Source organism: Hemicordylus capensis, chromosome 1 (assembly GCF_027244095.1).
Source record: "Hemicordylus capensis ecotype Gifberg chromosome 1, rHemCap1.1.pri, whole genome shotgun sequence".
Lineage (NCBI taxonomy): Eukaryota > Metazoa > Chordata > Lepidosauria > Squamata > Cordylidae > Hemicordylus > Hemicordylus capensis.
In genome coordinates this window covers 417,721,547-417,743,428 of record NC_069657.1, presented here as the reverse complement: position 1 = coordinate 417,743,428, position 21,882 = coordinate 417,721,547, and the positions used below count along the sequence as shown (strand labels likewise).

Here is a 21,882-nt window from a genome sequence, read left to right as displayed (position 1 = left end):
ACAATGTGCCTGGCTAAACCACATCATTACAGGTTACTAATAGACCAAGGATATTGAATTTGATAGTCCCTAAGAGCAAATGACAAATGCGTAAATAAGATGACATGATTTGATGCAATTATTTTGTCTTGAGAGTCTAGAGAAAATAATTATCAGTATCATTTCCTTCCCAGAAAACATATCCAGGCAAATAGAGGGACAAATGGTCAAGACAGGAGACACAGAAAAGCAAGAACACTGTGGTCCCATTCGGACATAACACCAAACCAGCGGTAAACATGACAGAGTTTTGAGTGTGTGATGGTCTGAAAATGTGAAGCCACAGTTTCATTCCCTAACCGCAGCTCTGTTTTCGCTCGCAAATCTGAATTTGAATCCTTGGTTTGTAGTGAGTTTCACTGCTGAAACCTGAGGTTGGAAGATAGTATTGTGTCATCTGCTTCTATAACCTGGGGTTTGTTCACAAGCTTCTCCTGCTACTATCAAGGAGTTGGCTCAGAACAGCCCAGAAATGCATCAGTTCTAGGACAGCTGCATTTCTTGCTGACCGCCTCACAGAGCTGCTGCCTCACCCTCTGCCGTCTCCTTTTGTCTTCTCCTGCTGCTGCTTGGCAACAGGGATGCCACATCCCTAGAGTCCATGCATTTAAAGGGATAGGGACACTTTGGAGAAAGCCCACTTTCCCCTGCACATTTCGGACCTCAGGTGTTCCTCAGCAAGAAAAGGATGGTAGAACAAGGCAGAAACCAGGGGTGAAGTCCCCCATGATTCATCACTGTGGTGCTTTGTTCACAAACACATAGAGCCCTGGAAGCACAAGCAATGGAACGCATTTCCCAGCACACCCATCTCTATTGCCCTCAGTTCCCCCATCCTTCAATCATAGGAGCAAGGTCCTCCACATGGACTTATTTTCATGCAGGAGGTTTCCTTCCACACTTATGTCCCACTCATGTTCCATGATGCTCATGTTACTTCACAAATTTGACAGTGTGCCAATGTGCCAGTGCGCAAAGGTTTGAGTTTGCTATAGAACTGTGGTCAAAAGCAGCAGTCTAATGTACTGATGCACATGCTCATGCCCAGAGGAAACACTGCTGGACAAGCAGCAACTTGCCATTGTAGCGCACATAGGGTGGAAGTGGCAATCTGTTTCTAAGTTTTCTAATTGTAAAGCCTGGCCCAATCTTTAGGAGGTATCCAAGACTGGAGCAGTGGGATGTGTTTCCGCCAGGGAAAACCAACCATGAATTGGATAACCCAAATGCGGAGTGGTGTGCACAATATGCCCTCCCTTCCCCTTCCAAGAAATGCTTTCCATGGTTGAATGGATGCTTGTATGCAAAAACCAAGACTCCCAACAGACAGGGGTAATATTGCCAGGTGCAATTTCAAGATGTGACAATGGGCATGTGCAACAGCCCTTTTCAACATCTCCCCTGTTGAATTTGGATCCCACAGGGGAATGCCCCATTCTGGGGGAATGGGCAAACAGACTGCCCTTGTACTGATGCCCAGGGCAAAACTCATAATGAGCACACCTGGGAACATGTAGAGGGAAAGTTAAAGTAGCCCAATCCTCTCTTTAAGCAGGAGGGAGGAAGGGGGCCCCAAGTCCCTTTCTCCCTACCTGGGGAAGACAGTCTGTCTTTCCCCAGGGAGATTAAAAAATAACCCCTACAAAGGGAATGCAGAGATACTCACAGCCAGAAGTGACAAGCAATTTTTCTAGATGTTTAAGGCCAGTGCGGCAAGTGGATTCCCCCTAGGGAGAGTCCACTTGCTCCTTGTAGGCTCACATCCAATGGTGGGGAATGGGTTAGCACTGGAATAGCTACTGGGGGGGATCACCAGGGCAGCCTTTTTAAAATGCAGTGATAGCAGACTACAAGCAGAACCTGCCCCCCGCCCCCCACCCCACCCAGGCCTCCAAGCTGGAATGCATACAACACAGGTAACTCCTCTTGCCCAAAGATGGTGGTTACAATGGCTTCACCAGTTGCTGCCTTTCCAGGTGGGCGGCAGTTTCCAAAAACACCAGCAGCAATTAATTTGCATTGGGTCTGCCAACAGCTGTGCAGACACCACACAGCACCAGTTCTCAGGGGTCACCATCCCTTTTTGCACCCACCCAATGCCCACTCACCCCCATTTCTCAGATACTGTTCAGCATCCCTCCCCCAAGATCACATAACAATTTGAATGTGCCCCCTGCCACCCTGTGATTGTCAATTATTGTACTTGTGCATGACTGTCCGGTTTCATAGTTCTTACAAGGGCAGTGTTATGAGTGGTGCGAGGAAAGGGTTAAAATATCTTTGCCCTGCCGAGGGTAGGCAATTGGGGAGTCAGAAAGGAAAAGGGAGGGAAACGAGAAGGAGGAAATGGAGTTGTTTCTAAAAAAACCCTCATAGTTAAATCTATATAAGATTGCTATGTGTTTGTGATGGAAGCAGCTATAAAACATTTGGTTACGAGATTTTGAACCAGCTAAGTGTGTGAGCCTGTGAAGCTTGTGAATGTCCCTGAAACTCCATCTCATCGCATTACTGGGCCTACATTCCTGAACTCCTTTCTACTCTCACTGCTGCTGGTTGTTTCTCCAGCTTTCTGACCTGCATAACCCCTGAAAATACTTTTTCCTTATCAATCCTGGACTCTGTTTTTCATTGGATGCCCACTGCAGCATGGCTCAGATCCCACCACCACCACCTTTTTTCTTGTCCACCCCAGGAGAACCTGCTCTCAACTGGAAACAATGGAGGTTCTATATGTGTGCAATTACCTCATCACTATACAGACTCCTGATTTTACTCCAGCAAAGCAGAAGGCTGGATTGCTTCACTGCCTGGGCCCTGGAGGACAAAGAATATATACTCATTTGCCCTTTCCTACCAACTTGGAAGAGCCACTTAATGGGGTAGCGGGGAAATGACTTGACTAGTGAGCCAGAGGTTGCCGGTTCAAATTCCCACTGGTGTGTTTCCCAGACTATGGGAAACACCATATAACACCTATAGGGGAAACTCCTATATCAGGTAGCAGTGATATAGGAAGATGCTGAAAGGCATCATCTCATACTGTGCGGGAGGTGTCAATGGTAGACCCCTCCTGTACTCAATCAAAGATGGCCACAGGGCTCTGTGGTTGCCAGAAGTCGACACCGACTCAACGGCACACATACACCAACTTGGAAGGGGATGCCAACCCTTATGAAGCTGCTCTTCAAGCCTTAGATGATCATTTCAACCCTATTTTAAGTGTGATTGCTGAACATTACAAGTTCTATTCTAGATCCCAACTGCTTGGTGAATCTATCAATATTTATTTATTGTTGCATTTATATACCAACCCCAAGGCGGTTTACAAAAGTTAAAACATACAATAAAAAGACAATAAAAATATTAAGCTAAAAAATATATAAACAAACCAAATTTAAAATCTATAAAATACAAGCATAAAAGCAATACAACAGGTAAAAACACACAGAAGCAGCAGTAAAAACAAGTATGTAAAAGCCTGGATAAAAAGCCAAGTTTTAACAAGCTTTCTAAAAGCTGTGATGGAGTCCAAGGAGCAAATGGCCACTGGGAGAGCATTCCAATATGTCATAGCACATGCCATACCACATGCCAATCAATATGTCATAGCGCATGCCAAGTGTAATCTGTGAGCTTGCCAGCTTTACTGATGAAATTATCAAGGATCAGATTGTTATGGAAACAAACTGCTCAAAACTGCATGAAAAACTGCTACTGGAAGGGAAACCTACCTTGGATAAAGTTATAGAGAAGGGTAGAAAATGCTCTTTACTGTACCAAATTGCTCTCTTTAGTTCCCCCAAACCAACCTCCTGAAATCCAGGCTGTTCAGGCTAAATCCTGATTAGACTAAATCTTGATTTAGACTAATTTAAGCACTGCTGTGATACTTGATTTGCCAAGCAACTGATGATGGTGTTTTTACATTGAAATCAGTTTTGTTTTAACTTGTAACATCTGGTATTTTGTTTGCATGATCAAGAGGTCTTGGTGGAAGAATTGCTTAGAGCCAATATGTGCATAGGATCGCCAACTTATCAACTTAGTCTAAATCCTTCCAAACCAATCTTATCATATGAAACTGTCCCAGAAAGTGGCAGCACAAGAAAGGAGGAACCATCACTGCTACCAAAGGGCAGACTCTGCCCACAAACCCAATTTTGATTGCTGATTTCTTGGACGTTTTTGCTGATACTCCTGGCACTGCCATACTTTTTAAACATAACATTCAGATGAAGGCAAATATAATACCTGTACAACACAAAGTGAGGAATGTACGGATAGCATTGTGCCAACCATGTAGAGAGGAACTCTTAAGACTGAACTGTGCAGACATAATAGAGCCTGTAGATTCATCAGAATGGGTCTCTCCCATTGTTTTTGTGAGGAGATAAAATGGTACACTTCAAATATGTGTATATCTAAGAGATGTGAACTCCAACATGGTAGTGGATTGTCATCCATTACCCAATATCAATGAAATGCTGCTTACTCTGAAAGAGGCCTCAGTGTTCACAACTTTGGACTTTTCTTTGACTGCCCTTTGGATTAGCCTCTGCAGCTTCAGTATTTCAAAAAATGCATGCAATTTTTGAGACTACGGATAGAATCACTTTCAGGATGACATTTATTTTAGTGTATGGCAAAACAATTGAGGAGCATGATGCCAAACTGACAGAAGGCTTAAGAAAACTCCAACACGGACTTACTATCTCTGCAGAGAAATGTCAGTATTGCACACAATCGGTGACATACTTGTCACACATATCTCAGAGAGGTGTACATCCCAAAACAGACTTGGCATTACACATATAATGTCTTTTCTCTTTCTGTCTGTGAATGTCTAAACCGATCATAGTATGAGGGTATAAGTCACAGGTCCTGTTCAGACATAGCATGAAGCCTCGAGTAGATGAATATGAATACGACTAATATTTATATACTACTTTTCAACAAAATTTCCCAAAGTGGTTTACACATACATACATACAATCATACATACATACATACATACATACAATGGCTCCCTGTCCCCAAAGGGCTCACAATCTGAAAAAGAAACATAAGATAGACACCTGCAACAGCCACTGGAAAGATGTTGTGCTAGGCCTGTTAGTCTCCCCCTGCTAAGTATAAGAGAATCGGCACTTTTAAAAGGTGCCTCTTTGCTCAGTTAGCAAAGAGTCCTTGTGACACGCTCTGCAGGAGCACATGCAGGGTGGGAATCTCTAGATTCCCAGTAAACTGACCTCAGATTGTTTGTAAGGACCAGCCCTATGAAGAAGCCCTATATCATATAGGGAATGTGAGGTTTGAATAAAAGAATTCTACTTTAGGAAAATTACTTACTTACTTACCTGTATTTACCTGAATAGAAGACGACTCTGAATTTAAGATGACCCCCTTGAAAGAGGGGGGGTTAAATATAGGTTATACCTGGTTTTACCGATAAGGAAGAAGACTGAATTTAAGACACACACACACACACACACACACACACACACACACACACACACTCTTTCTAACATCAAAGAATTTGGGTGGAAACTAGTCTTGAATTCAAGTAAATACAATAGTTGACTTACAACTAATTCTTAATTCCGACAGTCCTCCATTGGATTTTGTGTTATATTCATGTTTCATGCTACAGGATGTATCGAGTGGTCATGCTTTAATGCCCCAGCAAATATGTAGATTATATACTGTATTCATGCCTAGCACTCAAGGTATTAGCATTGTTCTTTGCATTCCAGTAACTCTAGTTAGATCTGATTCATGTTAGAGTTTGCTACTTATTTTCTCTCTCTCTTTTTCAGCTCACAAGAGTTATCTGCGTTGTTGAATTGTGTAAGATATGAGCCAGTAACTGACAGAATTTTACAGTGGTAACTGCCATGGCCAGGGGACCTTTAAAACATTCACTCCTGATCACTGAAGTTCCTTTCTGGTGTTTTATTCTTTCCTGGCTAACATGGTAATCTGCTTATACCAACAGACCATTTTCATGTCCTGGAAAAAGATAAATCATTGGAACATTGTAATATGTGAATTGGCCCATGCAGTGTGATCCTCTGTGTTGTTTATTTAGAAGTAGGTTCTGCTGAATTCAGTCGGTTTTTACTCCGGAGGATGTAGACAGAGGATTGCAGCCTTCCATGGCTCCCTCTTGGGGTGGCTATGGGCACAGCAGTGGCCTCAAAAATCAATAGTGAGCCCTTCTAAGAGGCCTGGGCAACTGTCCAATGATACCAATACTGAGGCTGGTCCTCAGAGCTGCTTATCTTCCTTAGCTATAGACTGAACAATGAACAATGGCTTAAGGAAAGAGCTATCTGGAACTAACCAACTTGCTGTGTGCGTAAATTCAGAGGATGATTAATATCATATTTACTAGGCTAATTCTTGTTTCCATCCTACGATATTAAATTTTACATATTATTAGCACAATAATCCTATTTTGAGCCCTGACTGAAGTTCAAAAAAATCAACGAAAGGAAACGAAGCACTTTAGAAAATGTGAATCAGGTGGTGACTGCTAAGGCAAGCAAGGAAACCATTACTTAAACAAAAGACAAGACCTGGATAGACAATTCTAGTTTTTTGAGAGAAAGTGCACAGGTCAGGACTCTGGGCTTTTCTATAGACTTTTCAAGATGGTCTGAATTATTTGTAAGTAAAATGAGCTTTTCTAGCTATACACTTTGCAGCTATTGTAGGAACAGTATAACTTGCTTTTTGCCCAAAACTGGAATACTTAGATGGTGCTTTCTTGCCCTTGTCAATTCTCACTCTGAGTACCCCTGCAAAATGAGTGCGCCTGCCAAACGAGATGAGGTGGTGACTCCTCCCAAATTCTGAGTGCTCCTGCCAAATGAGGTGAGGCAGGTGGTTACTAGGGAGAGGGCCTTTTTGGTGGTGACACCCCATTTATGGAATAGCTTCCTCAGTGAGGTTCACCGGGCTTCATCACTTTGTTCTTTTAGATACCAGGTAAAGACCTCTTTCTTCACTCAGGCCTTTTGAATTTTAAACTTTTATTTTTAAATTTGACTTTTAAACTGATTTTTAAAGAGTTTTAAAGTTGCTTTCTATTCTCTTTTGGTTTTTTCTCCCTTTTGGTCTGTTATAATTTAATGTGTTGTGGGTTTTTATTTCATGTTTTAAGGTTGTGTTGTGAGCTGCCCAGAGAACAATTTGTTATAGGGCGGCTAACAAATAAAGTTGTTTTTATTATGTTTATGTATGTATGTGTGTATGTATGTATTATTTCCACTGAGGTGGTGAACCTGAATCTTAGTGGTACCAGATTTCATTTGGGGCTCATGTGTCTGACTACTCCTGTCCTCAATACAAGAATATTCCCTGCACATAAAAAACTAGATGTCAGGGAGAAGAATTATAGCATAGCCCTTTCCATGATGACACACTAATTTTCTGGGTGGAGAAAATTTTTCTTTATGGAGAAGCATTCAGTCATGTGACACACCCCACACAATCTGCAGTCTGTCATGGTTTAGCCCAGAGGAAGGTTTTCTATCTCTACTAGAAGTACTCCTTAGATACAAAACAATGTTATCTGGTGAAGGGGAAGGAATTAAGAAAAATATTTTATTGTAATCTACTAGGTTGATGCTATACTGATGGCAGCTTGCACATACTAAATGAACTAATTACCCTTTCTTAGTTAATGCCATATTCCCATAATCAAACTGCATTACAGAGGACTAAATGCCAGGGATATAGAAAAGTATAATGTCAGCCATTTGACTTTTTAATACCAACTAATAAAACAGATATGGTATTTCTAGAATGCACTCAGGAATATCTTGAGTGCTGTGAATAGACTTTATTGTTAAGGTTATGCCTCCACTTGTACATGAAATTATGCATAGTTAGTATTCAGTCATTGTCAGATCAGTATAATGTGCTTGGTTATGAACTAAAGACTAGATCTTGCAGTTATTTTTAGCTCAGGAGAACTTCATGGAGCATAGCATAAGCATGCAGTGCCTTACTATTTAATTGTGAGTGTGAAGGACACTTCCTGGCTTGTACACATCTGTTATCTGAGAGGAGCAGTGAGAATTGTCTCCACTCAACATCTGTACAAGCTGCTAACTGGGCAAAGAGGCACTTTTTTTTAACTTGGTGATTCTCTTTATTTAGCAGTGGGAGAGTAACTGGCCCTATCCAGCCCCAGCACAGTACATACAGTCAGGGATAAACCTTTTAAAAAATAATTTAGGATGATGTTCTATTGTGGCACATAGGAGACACACACACACACACACACACACACACACACACACACACACACACACTTTTATTACCACTATTCAGCCTCATTTAAGATTTCTTTACTTCATGAGCGGAGCTTCAGTGAGTGGGGGGCATTTTAAAATCTTGTCTCTGGGCCCACTCCAATCTTGCTACGCCCCTGCCTACAGTGACTGTTGCTGGTGTCTATCTTATGTTTCCTTTTAGATTGTGAGCCCTTGGGGACAGGGATCAATCTTTCTTGTTTGTTTGTTTATTATTTTTCTATGTAAACTGCTTTGGAAACTTTTGTTGAAAAGCGGTATATAAATATTGGTTGTTGTTGAGCCATTGGAAGCAATATAAGGCTGTGTCCGCTGCCCATACCAGCATTCCCTGTTACTTGTTGGTTGGTTTCGTATCTTGACACATTACCTCTCATTGTTCCAGCATACTCCCTCTGTTCCCATGGGCTTCTCTCTGCATTTCTAATTCACACATGCAAAGATCAACAGAAAAATAGCAAAGTTCTTTGTGGGAAGGTAATCCAGTCTGCTGCTCCCTGCCCCACACCCCAAGAAGACACAAGACATGTATGTATGGAGAAATTAAGGGCCACAATTTATTTATAAATTCAGAACATAATGTTAAATAAAGAACTGGGATTAGCTCTCCGCCCCTACAGTGTGGAAGCTAAAGACATGCACACTCAGGGCATGCCTGCCTAAAACGTAAGGGTGCCGCACCTTGGCTCAAGACAGCCCCAGTGTTCTAAAGCAGGAATTGCCCATCCTAGCCGACCTAAGGTCAGGTCTCTGACATAGCAGCACCCCCAGGCAACTGCTCAGCAAGCCCAGGGAGCTTAGCCTGACAGAGTAGATTAGTCCAGGCTAGAGTTACCTGAGCCGCACAGCATCTAGGGAGTTGACCTGTTCAATCTATAGCCAAATGCTTACCTGAAGGTGCTCACCAAATTCAGATGTTCTCCCCAACTGCACTGTACCTGCCACAGTGGGGGTTAGCCTAGCTTAACACTCTGCACCACTCACCAACCACGCAACACAGCAGCTGTCCTGAAATCTCCTAGAAAAACCATCACTCCTCCATGGTGAAAGGTGGACACCAACACCGCTGAAAAGATCGGGGTCTGAAAATATGATGTCAGGGTGCGCCAAAGCCCTACCTCCAAGGGTCTGGACAAAACGGGCCATATGGGTGTTGATCTTACGGTGGGCCCTCTCGATCTTAAGTGAGTGCCTGGCCCCTTTCCATACCCTACGCTGTAACATGTTGGACCAAATAACTATCAGCCTAGGGATCCATTCCTGCACTTGTGTCACATCTGCCTGAGCTCTATGGATGATGGAGAGCCCTATCTGAGTAACTCGGTCATTCTCCCCCATGTGCACCACCAAAATGTCCGGCAGTGGATTAGCCATCAGGAATTCCTGAAGCATGGGCAAAAATTGGGCAATTACCATACCCCACCAACCAATCCAGGAGATCGATGCCCAGTTCCCAAGTCCTAGTTGTGTCCTAGGCTGTGTCCCACATGCAGTCTTGTGGGCCCAGAACATAATTGAATGACCCAGGATGAGGACACGAGCACAATCAGACAGCCGCACTGGTCCTGCAAGGACAAGAACAACCAATAACTGATGCCAAGGCTCCTAGCGCACATAGCACTTGTACATGCCCGAGTGCCAATGGCCAAGCCACTGAATGACTTCGCCCGGGAATCCCAGCTGGGAAGCCGCTGTAGCAGCACCAATGTGAAAGGAATGGAGGGACAAGCGCTCGGTTGGGATCCCCGCTGCTGCTAAGGATCTGCGCACCACTGCCCAAAACTGATATTGAGAGAGAGGCCACCTGTTACTGTTCATGAAAAGGCAGCCCTCTCTAGTCCCCCTTAAGGCAACATAACGCTCTGACGCCCTCACAGGGCACAAAACCAGGTTATTGGAACAGTGTACCTCTACAGACTGCCCCCTACCTCTATGGTCCATCTTGGAGAATCTTAATTGCAACTTAACTGAACTCTACCTAATATCCAGTTCCCCTTGTTGAACAACCCCGGCTGAAGCATGTCCCCCACCATCCCCTGGGAAACAGCTCACTGACTTGGAAGGCCCCAAAGAAGGCTACCACAGTGGCCACTCATAAGGAGACTGGCAGATGGCATCAAATTGCCCCACTGCGCCCTGTAGGTGTAATCAGCTTGTGCTCGTCAGCTATCACTGGATGCTTCCTAGACCAGCCCTCTAGCACCCGCCTAACCCTAAAGTACCCAGCATTGTCTCGAAAGCCCTGCACCTTTGTAAAGAATGCAATGGCTGCCAGGTGACCTGCCATGGCCCGCGGGGATAAACCCTTAAATTTCAGGTATACAAGATACTGAATAAGGTGTTCAGAGGGCAGAGGCCATACCTGACCCACTCTTACCTGCTCCCTAAAGTCCTGGAAAGCCCTGTACTGCCTACTATAAGCAGCCTGAGTGCTCAGTGCCAAAGAGGCTAGAACAGCCCTATGTGCATCTGTGTGCCAGGACTCCACAGCCAAATGGGCATCGTGTTGGGATGCATCTACACCTCTGGTGCCAGTTGACGAAAGTGGTGCACCTGAAAACGAGAAAGGGCATCTGCCAAGCTGTTCTGCACCCCTGGCACATGACACCCCTGGCTATGAACAAGATGTTATTATTCAAGCAAGCCATCACATACGCTCTCAATAACACCATAACTCTATGAGATTTTGATGTTTGCCAGTTAATGACTTGCACCATGGCTTGGTTATCACACCAAAACCTCACTGTGGAGTCCTGAAACAAGTCAGCCCAGATGTGGACAGCCACTATGATGGGGAAAAACTCTAAGAAGGTAAGGTCTCTAGTAACGCCTGTGGTTACCCAATAGTCCAGCCACCTTTTGGTGCACCAGTGCCCCCCCAAATAAACCCCCAAACCTAAAACCTAAACCAGCATTGGAATGGACCTGTAGCTCGGCTTTTAACAGCTGCAAGGTCTGCCAAAAGGACACCCCATCTTAAGACTCCATGAAGGAGGCCCACAGCCCCAAATTAGCCCGCATGGGAGCAGTGGCTCTGGTGTGATGATGGGGCCCCTTAACACCTATGGTGGCATCACAAAGGTGCCTCAGGAAAGCATTGGCCTGGGGCAACCACCCTACGTGCAAAATTAAGGAGACCTGTAAGCTTTTCGGGCTGATGAAGTGTAACTTTACAGGCCTGCATGCACTTGGCTAACAAGGATCTCAACATGGCCAATTTTACTTTGGGCAAGCAGGAGCAACCCATCTGTGTACCCAACTCAATGCCCAAAAACATGAGAACAGGGACAGGGCCCTCAGTCTTATCCTGTGCCAAGGGGACCCCCAACTCAGAACATAATCCCTTAAAAGACTCCCAACAGTTGCGTGCATTGGCCAGTCCCAGCATTACAAGAAACAAAGAAATCATCTAGAAAGTGAGGTGTCATCCTGAGCTCTGCCCTGCAATGAACCGCCCACTCCAGCATGGTGCTGAACATCTCAAAAGCAGCACAGGAAACCAAGCAGCCCATAGGCAAGGCTCAATCAATGTAGTATCGGCCCTGGAAGGCGAAGCCAAGGAGGTCGAAGTCATGTGGGTGCACGGGGAGTAGGCAAAAAGCAGACTCAATGTCGCACTTTGCCAGCAAGGCTCCATGCCTGAACAAGCTTACCTTTTGAACTGCCTCGGCATACGAGGTGTCTCTGACTAAGCAGAACTCAGCCGGAATACCATCGTTCACAGAAGAACCATGGGGGAAAGACAAGTGATGTATTAATCTGTACTCCCCTGGGGCCTTCTTAGGCATGACCCCCAAGAGGGGAGACCGCAGGTTGGGCAGGGGCAACTTGTCAAATGGACCAAGTACCCGACCCAGGGCCACCTCCTTCTGGATTTTTCTTAATACTATGCCTTCCATGCCTAGGATGGACTTCAAATTTGGAGCTGAGCAATGCGCTTCTGGGAGTGTACAAGGAATTCGAAACTCTAAACTAAAACCGGCCAACAAATAACCCGCCTGCTCCCTGTAAGGGTAACTCTCCAAGTTGTGAGCCAGTATAGAAAGCCTAATTGGGCTGGGGCCCTTTACCAGCACTGTTGCACTGCTGTGCATGTCCACCCTTCCTGTTGCCTGGTGGCTGGTCTATGAAGCCCCACCTGAACCCTTTAGCCCATTGGCAGTAGGCACTGACATGCTTTGTTCCACAAAACCCGCAGTCATGCCAGAATGCAAAGGGTGAGTGCAAACATTTCCTGTTACTATTAAACTCCCAGCACAGCAGAGGACTTTGAACTTCCTGAGCAGCTGCCTGAGTGGAGGCCTGTGCTATGGATGTCTTGGAAATAGTATGTCCACTATCGGAACGCTCCCCTTGTATGGGTCCGGATGGTGTCATGATCAGCAGCCACAGCTCCTTGTCCCATGGAATCATGGGATCCAGGGAGGCTCTTAACGGAAACGAGAGATCATAGCGCTCCCAGGCATTCCCCATGAAATGCATGTAGCCCCTGTGAATTATATCCAGATATTTAACTAGGGCTGGACTCTTGGAGGGCTGGACCTGCAGCACTACACCCATATAGATGGTGAAAGCTGACAGCCAGTTGGTCCAATTGTGTTCTACCGGCTTACACTTAGATTTTTCCTGTTCTCTTTTTTGCTCTCCCCCCTTGACCACTGGCTCAGGTTCTCTAAAAAGCAATTAAAAGACATCCACAGATTCACCCTGCCAAATGTTCTCCTTCACTGCACGCGGAAGATGGTCCCCTAAGGGGAGAGATGTGCCTCCCGGTGCATAAGACTCCTGGGACAATGGTGCCCCTGTTGCTGTGGCAGAAAATGCTGTAGGGGCCCCTGGCAGTCCTGCTGGACCCACCCCTTGCCAAACCTGAAAGTATGCGCCATGTGTAGTGGCCGGGCTATAAAGGCCTGGAAGCCATCCATAAGGGCTATATGGGGTGCTGTAAGTGGGCATGCCCCATGGCCAAAAACTCTGTGGGGACACACCAGGCCCAGTATTGTCCAGCTTGTGACCTTCTCCCCCTGGTGCACTCGGCATAGGCGTGACTCCAATCTTGTTCTCCGTCAGGTCCACAGGTGCCGGTTCAGGCTTAGGCTTTTCTGCCTCCAACACAGCCAGTCTGTCGAATAATGTTTGCATTGACCTGGTCTTCTTTGCACCCCGGGTGAGCTTCCTGGGCCCTGCTGGAACCCCAGAAGGCCCACACGTATCCTTCCCATCAGAGGGAGCACGCTTCTCCTTTTCAAGGGCTTCCAAGTGCGTGGCAAGAGCCTTAATAGTGCCCGTATTCCTATCTTCATCAGATGATGCATCCATTAGAGGAGCAGACATCTTAGGGGGCCTAATTGGCTTTCCGCATGACTTCCCCTTGGCCTTTTTGGGCCCCATGACCACTCACAATGGCCTTGGCAAAATCCAAACTGAACCTGGCTAAAAGCTCAACCAAGACTCCTATGGCCAGGAGTGGCTCCCCCCTTTTGTCTTCCTGAGAACAGCCCCTCAAGCAGCCTATAGCCTGTTCCCCAACTCACTCCTCCAGAGCCCACAGAGCTTGCCCTGCCCCTTCGAGGACCCAATATGGCCCCCTACCAAACAGGGGACAGCCTCCAAGCAGTCTTTAGCCCCTTGGCCCAATGCATGCCTCCAAAGCCCGCAGGCTTGTCCTGCTCTCCCATGGACCCGATATGCTCCCCAATCACCCCCTGTTCATGCTCCAAACCAGGGGCGCAGAAGAGACTGCCCCCCAATCTCGCTGCCCCCAGCCACCACGCTTGAAGAGGAAGAACCACTGCCCAAGATCACCGCCGTGACCCAGGGAAAAGAGGGCCAAAAATGCCGACCAGCTTCATCCATTAAAATGGCTCCAATCCTAATATCTGCCCCTGCTGCCTCTGAAGAGCGGACTGAAGAGAGCAGACACCTAAGCTGGCTGCGCAACTGAAGCCCCACCCCCACACAGACCCAACAGCCAATGGGCTTCGCTCTCAGACTCATGCTTCTTGTTAGGAGGCTGGGGCAAATGGGCCACGCCAGCCATTCAGACGGAGTAAAGTATCACGCTGCTGCCCGATATAGGTGTTTCCCATAGTCTGGGAAACATACCAGCAGTGATTCAAACCGGCAACGTCTGGCTTTCAAGTCAAATCATTTCACCACTGTGCAATTAGGTGACAGCCAGATAATCACAATTGTATTTTCTGAGCAAAGGCCAGATCGGGGAAACTGCAGGTCAAGGTGCCTGATTGCAAATCCATTTACTTATAGGAAGGTGCACCTACTTGCTGCTTGAAATGTCAGGCTGGGCACTTAATTGCAAACAGGTTTTATGGGGCTGCCAACTCTGAGTGAAGCTATTCCATGAAATTCATCCCCCAAATATGTTTTTGTGGAAATAGCCAACAAGGATGGCACCACATCAAAATGAACGAAAGAAAGGAGGGATGGTGCAACAACAGTTTGTTGCTTGGAGAACTCCCAACATGTTTAAGGTAGAACCTCTTCCTCAAAGAACTATAAAATACAGATATTAAAATAGATGGGGAGACCATCGGAACAGAGGGAGTATGCTGGAACAATGAGAGGCAAAGTGTCAAGATATGAAACAAACAAGTAACAGATATTGAAGTGATCCCTGACGAAGGATCGCTTCCTTCCCTTCTGTGGGGAGGAAGTTTGAAAGCGCTTATTTCTGCACAGACGATCTCTGCCTCCTTCCTGGGCTGCCAGATTAGCCACCCACACAATTACCGGCTCCATCATGGAGCTGGTTGGGGCAGCAGGGATCGGGGGCCACCCAGCCCCCGGAAGTCCCAGAATGTCTTGCGTGAGAATGCAGGGAATTCTGGGGATCACCCCCAACTCCAGGAGGCTTGTTGTAGCCGCCTGGTTGGGAAGTCTCCTTGTGAGTCGCCGTGGTTCCAGGTTTGGCTAACTTAATGAAGGAGAGGTCTATCAATGGCTACTAGTTGGAGGGCTACAGGCTAACTTCAGCCTCAGAGGCAGGATGCTTCTGAATACCAGTTGCAGGGGAGTAACAGCAGGAGAGAGGGTGTGCCCTCAACTCCTGCCTGTAGGCTCCCAGTGTTATCCGTTGGGCCACTGTGTGAAACAGGATGCTGGACTCAGGGGTGTAGCCACCATTGTGCGAACGGGTTCAAAGAACGGGTTCAAAGTCCATAGAAGCCCAGAGTGAACTCCACCTTCCCATGCTCAGGCTGCTGAGAGCCTGGGCGAACTGTCCGCTAGTTATTTCAGGCAGCACAGACTGCCTGATAGAACGTTTTTCCCTTTTCCCTCTGGAGGGAGAGAAAGGGGGAAACGTCCTATCAGGCAGCCGACGCTGCCTGAAATGACGAGCGGAGAGCTCGCTCGGGGTCTCAGCAGCCCAGGCCATGCCCCCTTTGCATTTGACGTCAGACGCAAAGGGGTGTGGTCTAGGCTGCTGAGAGCTGGAGTGATGGGAAACACCTATCTTTGTCAGCAGTGATAAAGGAAGATGCTGAAAGGCATTGCGGGAGTTGGCAATGCTAAATCCCTCCTGTATTCTTCCAAAGAAAACCACAGGGCTCTGTCGTCGACAGGAGTCGACACCGACTCAACAGCACACTTTACTTTACTTTACTTTACTTTACAAGACCAACTCTCCTCCCTATCATACCCCCCAAAACTCAATCATTCTCAATCAAACACAATCATACCCCCACAAGAACAATTATTTATTTTTTATATTTTCATACCACCTGATATGTACCTCACTAGGTATATGTTATGTATGTTTTTAAACATTATAATACAGCACATACAAATGTGGAAGCAGCTGTGACCTAGATGAGGTTAGGAGCTCTCTTCCACACTCCTTGCAGGTGCCTCCACTGCTGCACTTCTTTTCTAGAAGTGGTCATGGAGGAAGGAGGTGACCAATAATATCTGGGGCTCTGAGCAATTCACTGGGGGCCATTGTTCCCTCTAAGGCATGTGCTTGCACTCACATGATTTTTGATGTCTGCTCAGTTAATTTTAGACCCTGATCAGGTTGAATCAAGAAGGTCCCTTTCTGAATGCATGCGCGCACACACTGCCTTGATACTGCTACCAAGAACAAAACTCATTCCACACACAGATTTTAAAAAAAAAATCGCAGGAACACTGCTGGGGGCCTGTGCCAGATGGCCCACCCCATCAAGAGCATTTGAGGAACATGTAACTAAAAGCATCAAGGGGAATAACAAAAACTTCTTTAAATACATCAGATTCAGGAAACCTGACAGTTGGACCGTTAGACAATGAGGGAGTGAAAGGGATTATTAAAGAGGATATGGAGGTTGTAGAGAAGCTAAATGAGTTATCTGCATCTATCTTCATGGCAGAGGATACTGAGCATATACCAGTTCCTGAACTGGACATCTCAGGAACAGAAGCTAAAGAACTGAGTCAGATAGGTGCTCCTTTTGACATAGTATACCTGGACTTTCAAAAAGCTTTCAACAAAATTCCTCATCAAAAACTCTTGACAAAACTTAGCAGTCATCCCAGGGATCTGTACCAGTGATTTTTAATTTATTCATAAATGATCTAGAAGTAGGGGTAAGCAGCAAGGTGGCCAAATTTGCAGATGATACCAATCTCTTTCGGGTAGTGAAATCCAAAATGGATTGTGAGGAGCTCCAAAAGGATCTCTCCAAACTGGGTGAGTGGGCGACAAACTGGCAAATGCGGTTCAATGCTGGCAAGTGTAAAGTGATGCACATTGGGACGAAGAACCCCAACTTCAAGTATACGTTGATGGGATCTTAGCTGTCGGTGACTGACTAGGAGAGGGATCTTGGGGTTAACCAAAGGGGCCTAGAGCACCTTTCTTATGAGGCAAGGCTATTTCTTATGAGGCAAGCACCTTTCTTATGAGGCAACATCTGGGGCTATTTTGTTTAGAAAAAAAGACTGCAGGGAGACATGACAGTGGTCTATAAAATCATGCATGGTGTGGAGAAAGTGGATAAAAAGAAATTCTTTTCCTTTTCACATAACACAAGAATCAAGAGTCATCCCATGAAATTGATTGCCAAGAAATTTAGGATGAACAAAAGGAAGTACTTTTTCCATACAACACATAATCAGCTTGTGGAATTCTCTGCCACAAGATGTGGTGACAGACAACAAGCTAGATGGCTTTAAGAGGGGTCTGGATAACTTCATGGAGGAGTGGTCCATCAATGGCTACTAGTCTGAGGGCTATAGGGCTCCAGCCTCAGAGGCAGGATGCCTCAGAATACCAATTGCAGGGGAGTAACAGCAGGAGAGAAGGCATGCCCACAGCTCCTACCTATGGGCTTACCAGTGGCCCCTGGTGGGCCACTGTGTGTGAAATAGGATGCTGGACTAGATGGGCCTTGGGCCTGATCCAGCAGGGCTGTTCTTAATGACACCTGGTGCAAGGTTGTATATCTCCATCCAGATCAGGAGGTTTTCCAGCCAACAAGATCTCTCTCTTTTCTGGATTAAATGTCAGCTTGTTTGTCCTCATCCAGACTGGAACTGCCTTCAGACATCAAGAATAGCCATCCACATAGAGACCTATTGCCCCCTTAGTATGAATATTGCCTTGACGGGTTCTGTTTAGAAAAAAGCTTGAAATTTAACATTTTCCCTTGTTGCATCACATTTCCTGAATATATTGAGTCTGTTCTCATGACCAAAGATTCCTGGAGAAGAGGGGGTTAAGCCAGGAACCTGTGGCTGTCTGTGGCACTGCGAGCCCTCCCAATTCAGCAGTTCATTCAGATCCTCGACCCAGGTTAAAAATGAGGAAAGGCACAAAGAAAGCCATCCTACCTTTTTCTTTGTGGCTCCAGTGCATTTTCAATTGTTTTCAGGCAGCTTTACCAAAGAGTTCGGTGGGAAGTGGGGCCAGGAAGAGGAAAGCTGCTGCAGTACTGAAGGCTGCCTCTCCGCTCCTCGCGCGATGCATTACCCAGCTCATGTTTTAATTCCCACTTGGAGTACGTGGCAGCCCAATTGTGTGGGGGTAAGTAAACCCAAGTCGCCTTAAGTGGAGCAGCAGGGAAATGCTTGACTAACAAGCAGAAGGTTGCCAGTTCGAATCCCTGCTGGTACTATATCAGGTAGCAGCGATATAGGAAGATGCTGAAAGGCATCATCTCAGACTACGCGGGAGGAGGCAATGAAAACCCCCTCCTGTATTCTACCAAAAGGAAACCACAGGGCTCTGTGGGCGCCAGGAGTCGAAATTGACTTGATGGCACACTTTACCTTTAAGTAAACCCAACCGGGGGCTTGTGTCATCTGGAAGGCATAGGACATGAGCATGCCTCTCCTCTATCACACCCAGAGGTGCACATAGGTAATTTTGGAGCCTGGACCTAAAGGCCTTTGGAGCCCCACCTCCCCCTGTTGCAAGTTAATCATCATCCCTCTACACACACACACACACACACACACACACCGTGATACATAAAGTATTATTCACATGTCGGTTTTTGAGGGCACAAACTGAACTCACAAGAATGTAAGAATATAAAACAGGTATATTTATGAATATCACAAATATTTATATACTGCTTTTCAGCAAAAGTTCCCAAAGCAGTTTACGCAGACATTAAAAAAATTAAATTAAATTAAAGACTAAATTAAATAAATATTGCATAATATTTATGCAAATATGCATTGGCGGAAACATTTCAACACGCAACATAACATATTCACATCCCACATATTTCTTTCCCACTCCCCATTCTGTCTCTAAAGCACCCGGTGCAGGTCACAATCATACTTGGCCGTCTGGCGCAGTGCAACATGGTGACCACACCACCCAGGACAGACTAAAGAGGATTTGGGGGGCCCGAGGGGGTGGGGAAGCTGTGAAATTCAGCCCCGAAGTCCAGGGGTAAGAGCACTTCTGCGCCCTCCCCTATATGAGAACCAGCTCATTGGGTCCTTCCACATTGCACCTGCAATGGTATTTAAACTTCTCAATTAAAGTTTCTTTTTCTCCAAGGTGTTAAACAAAAAATAATTCTTTCCTTTATTGATTACAGAGGGCAGCTACCATTTTCAAGGCAGTGACCTCAAAATCAGTATTGGAATTTAGTGTGGAACTCTGTAAATATTTGCTTTTTTCTCACAGGTGATCTCTTAACCTGCTGCTCAGGATTTAGAGGTGAATTCTGCACTTATACAAAATCAATTTACACCTACAGGGGCTTTAAGCAAAGAACTGTAGTGCTGTCTGAGCAGCATGTGCAATTATTTAGAAGTTCAGACATTTAAAGGGTGTGTGTGGGAGAAATATTAATAAACCAAGTATGTTTTCCCATCTTAGTCTCAGTAGCCTAGATGTCATTTTTGTCTGAGTACTCTGCAGTTTCAGAGCTACAGTATGATGAAGTGCAAATTGAAAGGTCATTTTACACCTGCCCTCTGTCAAATTACCCTCTCAGCAAATTCATCCCAAGCAGCCATTTTAAGAACGTCTTATCAAAGGTGGATCTAAGTTCAACATCAATCTCCTTTATTATAGATATCACTGAGGTTTTTCTTGAAGCCACAGAGAAGGTTTAACTTAGAAGAACATTTAGTGCACTGGGACTACAGTTAATTCTCCCATATTACTTTGAAGATTTGCAAAAGATACACAGACAAGCAAAAACCATTCTGAAGTAACCTTTCTTTTAGTTTCCCTCAGATTTGATGGAAGATTTATCTTATTTTATAAATTTATACCCTGCCTCTCCAGTACACTACTGCTTGGGGTGACTCACAAAATTAACAAAATAGATACAATATAAAGCAATGAAAAATAATAAAATTAGTACAAGTTAAAAGACCAAGTTAAAATCACATTTAAAAGTTACAAATTAAAAGTTACACATTAAATGCTAAAAAGCTGATATATAAGCAGCAGATAAAACATTAAAAAGCCTCTCTAAAAAGATGTGTCTTTTGCTTTTTTAAAAACCCTGAGGGTAAATAAGCAAGTTGCAAATCGCATACCTTCCAATATTTCAGAGATAAAAACAAGGACATTCTTATAACATTCTTATTCTTGTGTCAAGGCTTACAGCCTGAACCTGCCATTACAGATTGTTGAAGACTCTTCTCTACCTGCTGTATGCTGGATGCCTTCACTCTATAGTGGCTAGTCCTGCAAAAAAGCTAAGATGGGGTTTGTTCTTTAGGTTAAAGATATGCTAGAAAAATATCCTTGTCCCACAATCTCTTATTACCAGCCACTTGATATGAGCCTTGCCAGAATGTTAAATGACAGCCTATGCACTACATGACACCATAATTACATGTATGTGCATGTCCATGCATGCCCATTAGAGAAGTGATGCATCTACTTTCCTTCTCCACTTAAGATTCAGCCTAAGAACCCTGGGAGAAGGAGCCAAACTCTGAAGAATGGCAACTCTGGCAACTCACACTAACAAAAATTTAGCAAGGCACTACCAAAAGGCAAAAATGGGGACAGTGATTTGCCAGGGACAATGATCAGGAAATGGGTGACTGTCCCTATTACCTAGAAACAATTGGAGTATATTAGCGTGGTCCTTTTTGTGATGGCAGTGGGGGAAAAATAGGCTGAGGTTTTGAATGAGGTGGGCAGTAATTCTTCTGATGATTCTTCTTTGAGCTAATGTTTTAGTGGGTACTGTATTCAGTGGTATTCCCTGCTATGTAAGGTGGGGTAAGTGTTTCATTGAGAACTGAGCGAGAGGGAAAAGGGCAGCGACTCAGTGCTGGCCTTCCAGCCCAGGGGAGCGGAGTCAGGTGTGGGCAGGGCTTTGAAGGGGGGAAAGTAGCAGAGGCGGTCGCTGTGGCAATAAAGGTGAGGCAGGACAGCAGCAGCAGGCAAGTGGGGTGATGCTGGGGGGCCCCTCACTCACTGCTCTTGGGCGCGCTCCTGCCTGTGGCTGTTGCCTTCCTTTGCCTTGTGGACGAGCTGCACCTGAGCATCAGCCTCAGGCACAACATTCCCTACAATTAGTGAACACAACTTTAATTTTACGCTAAAAGAATACGAGCCCTTTCTCATGATCAGTGAGAAGGGCTCCGGGGCAACTTGGGGAGGACAGCTGCTGGAATTCACCTCCCTTGTAGACGATTGCCCTGTCTGTGCTGGACATGCAGATTGCGCGCCCACACTTACACCGGCTTCCCCAGGCAGTGTGGAGGTTTGGGGGCTGGGACGTGTCATGCAGGCCGAAGGAACTCCCATAAGGCACCATGCGAGTGCGCGGTGCATTGTGGGACACCCCCCCCCCACCGTGCTGGCCGGGAGCCTGCTCCTGTGCCCCACAGGCTGCTGACACATGAGCACTTAGCCTTCGCACCCTTGTCCCTCCCTAAGTGGGTTTGCCGCCACACCCCTGCTGAGGGCTACTCGCCTCCTGGCAGTGCACACATGCTTGGCTGCCTTAGCCTGTTCTAAGCTGCATGTGTGGACAGCTTCTGCTTCTTACTGCTTAGAGGGGGGTGTGTGTGTGTGTGTGTATGATCA

General features: G+C 45.7%; 1 protein-coding gene across 1 annotated transcript in view; it reads right to left on the bottom strand.

Moving 5' to 3' along the window:
- Positions 1 to 12,262, bottom strand: part of LOC128339432 (spermatogenesis-associated protein 7 homolog) — a 185,694-nt gene extending 173,432 nt beyond the window's left edge. The window contains exons 1-2 of the mRNA XM_053283349.1: positions 12,017 to 12,262; positions 9,482 to 9,746 (exon numbers count right to left, since the gene is read on the bottom strand). Of these exons, the coding sequence (XP_053139324.1) occupies positions 9,482 to 9,746; positions 12,017 to 12,262 (511 nt within the window). The remainder of the gene's footprint in view (positions 1 to 9,481; positions 9,747 to 12,016) is intronic.
- Between the last annotated feature and the right edge of the window lie 9,620 nt (positions 12,263 to 21,882).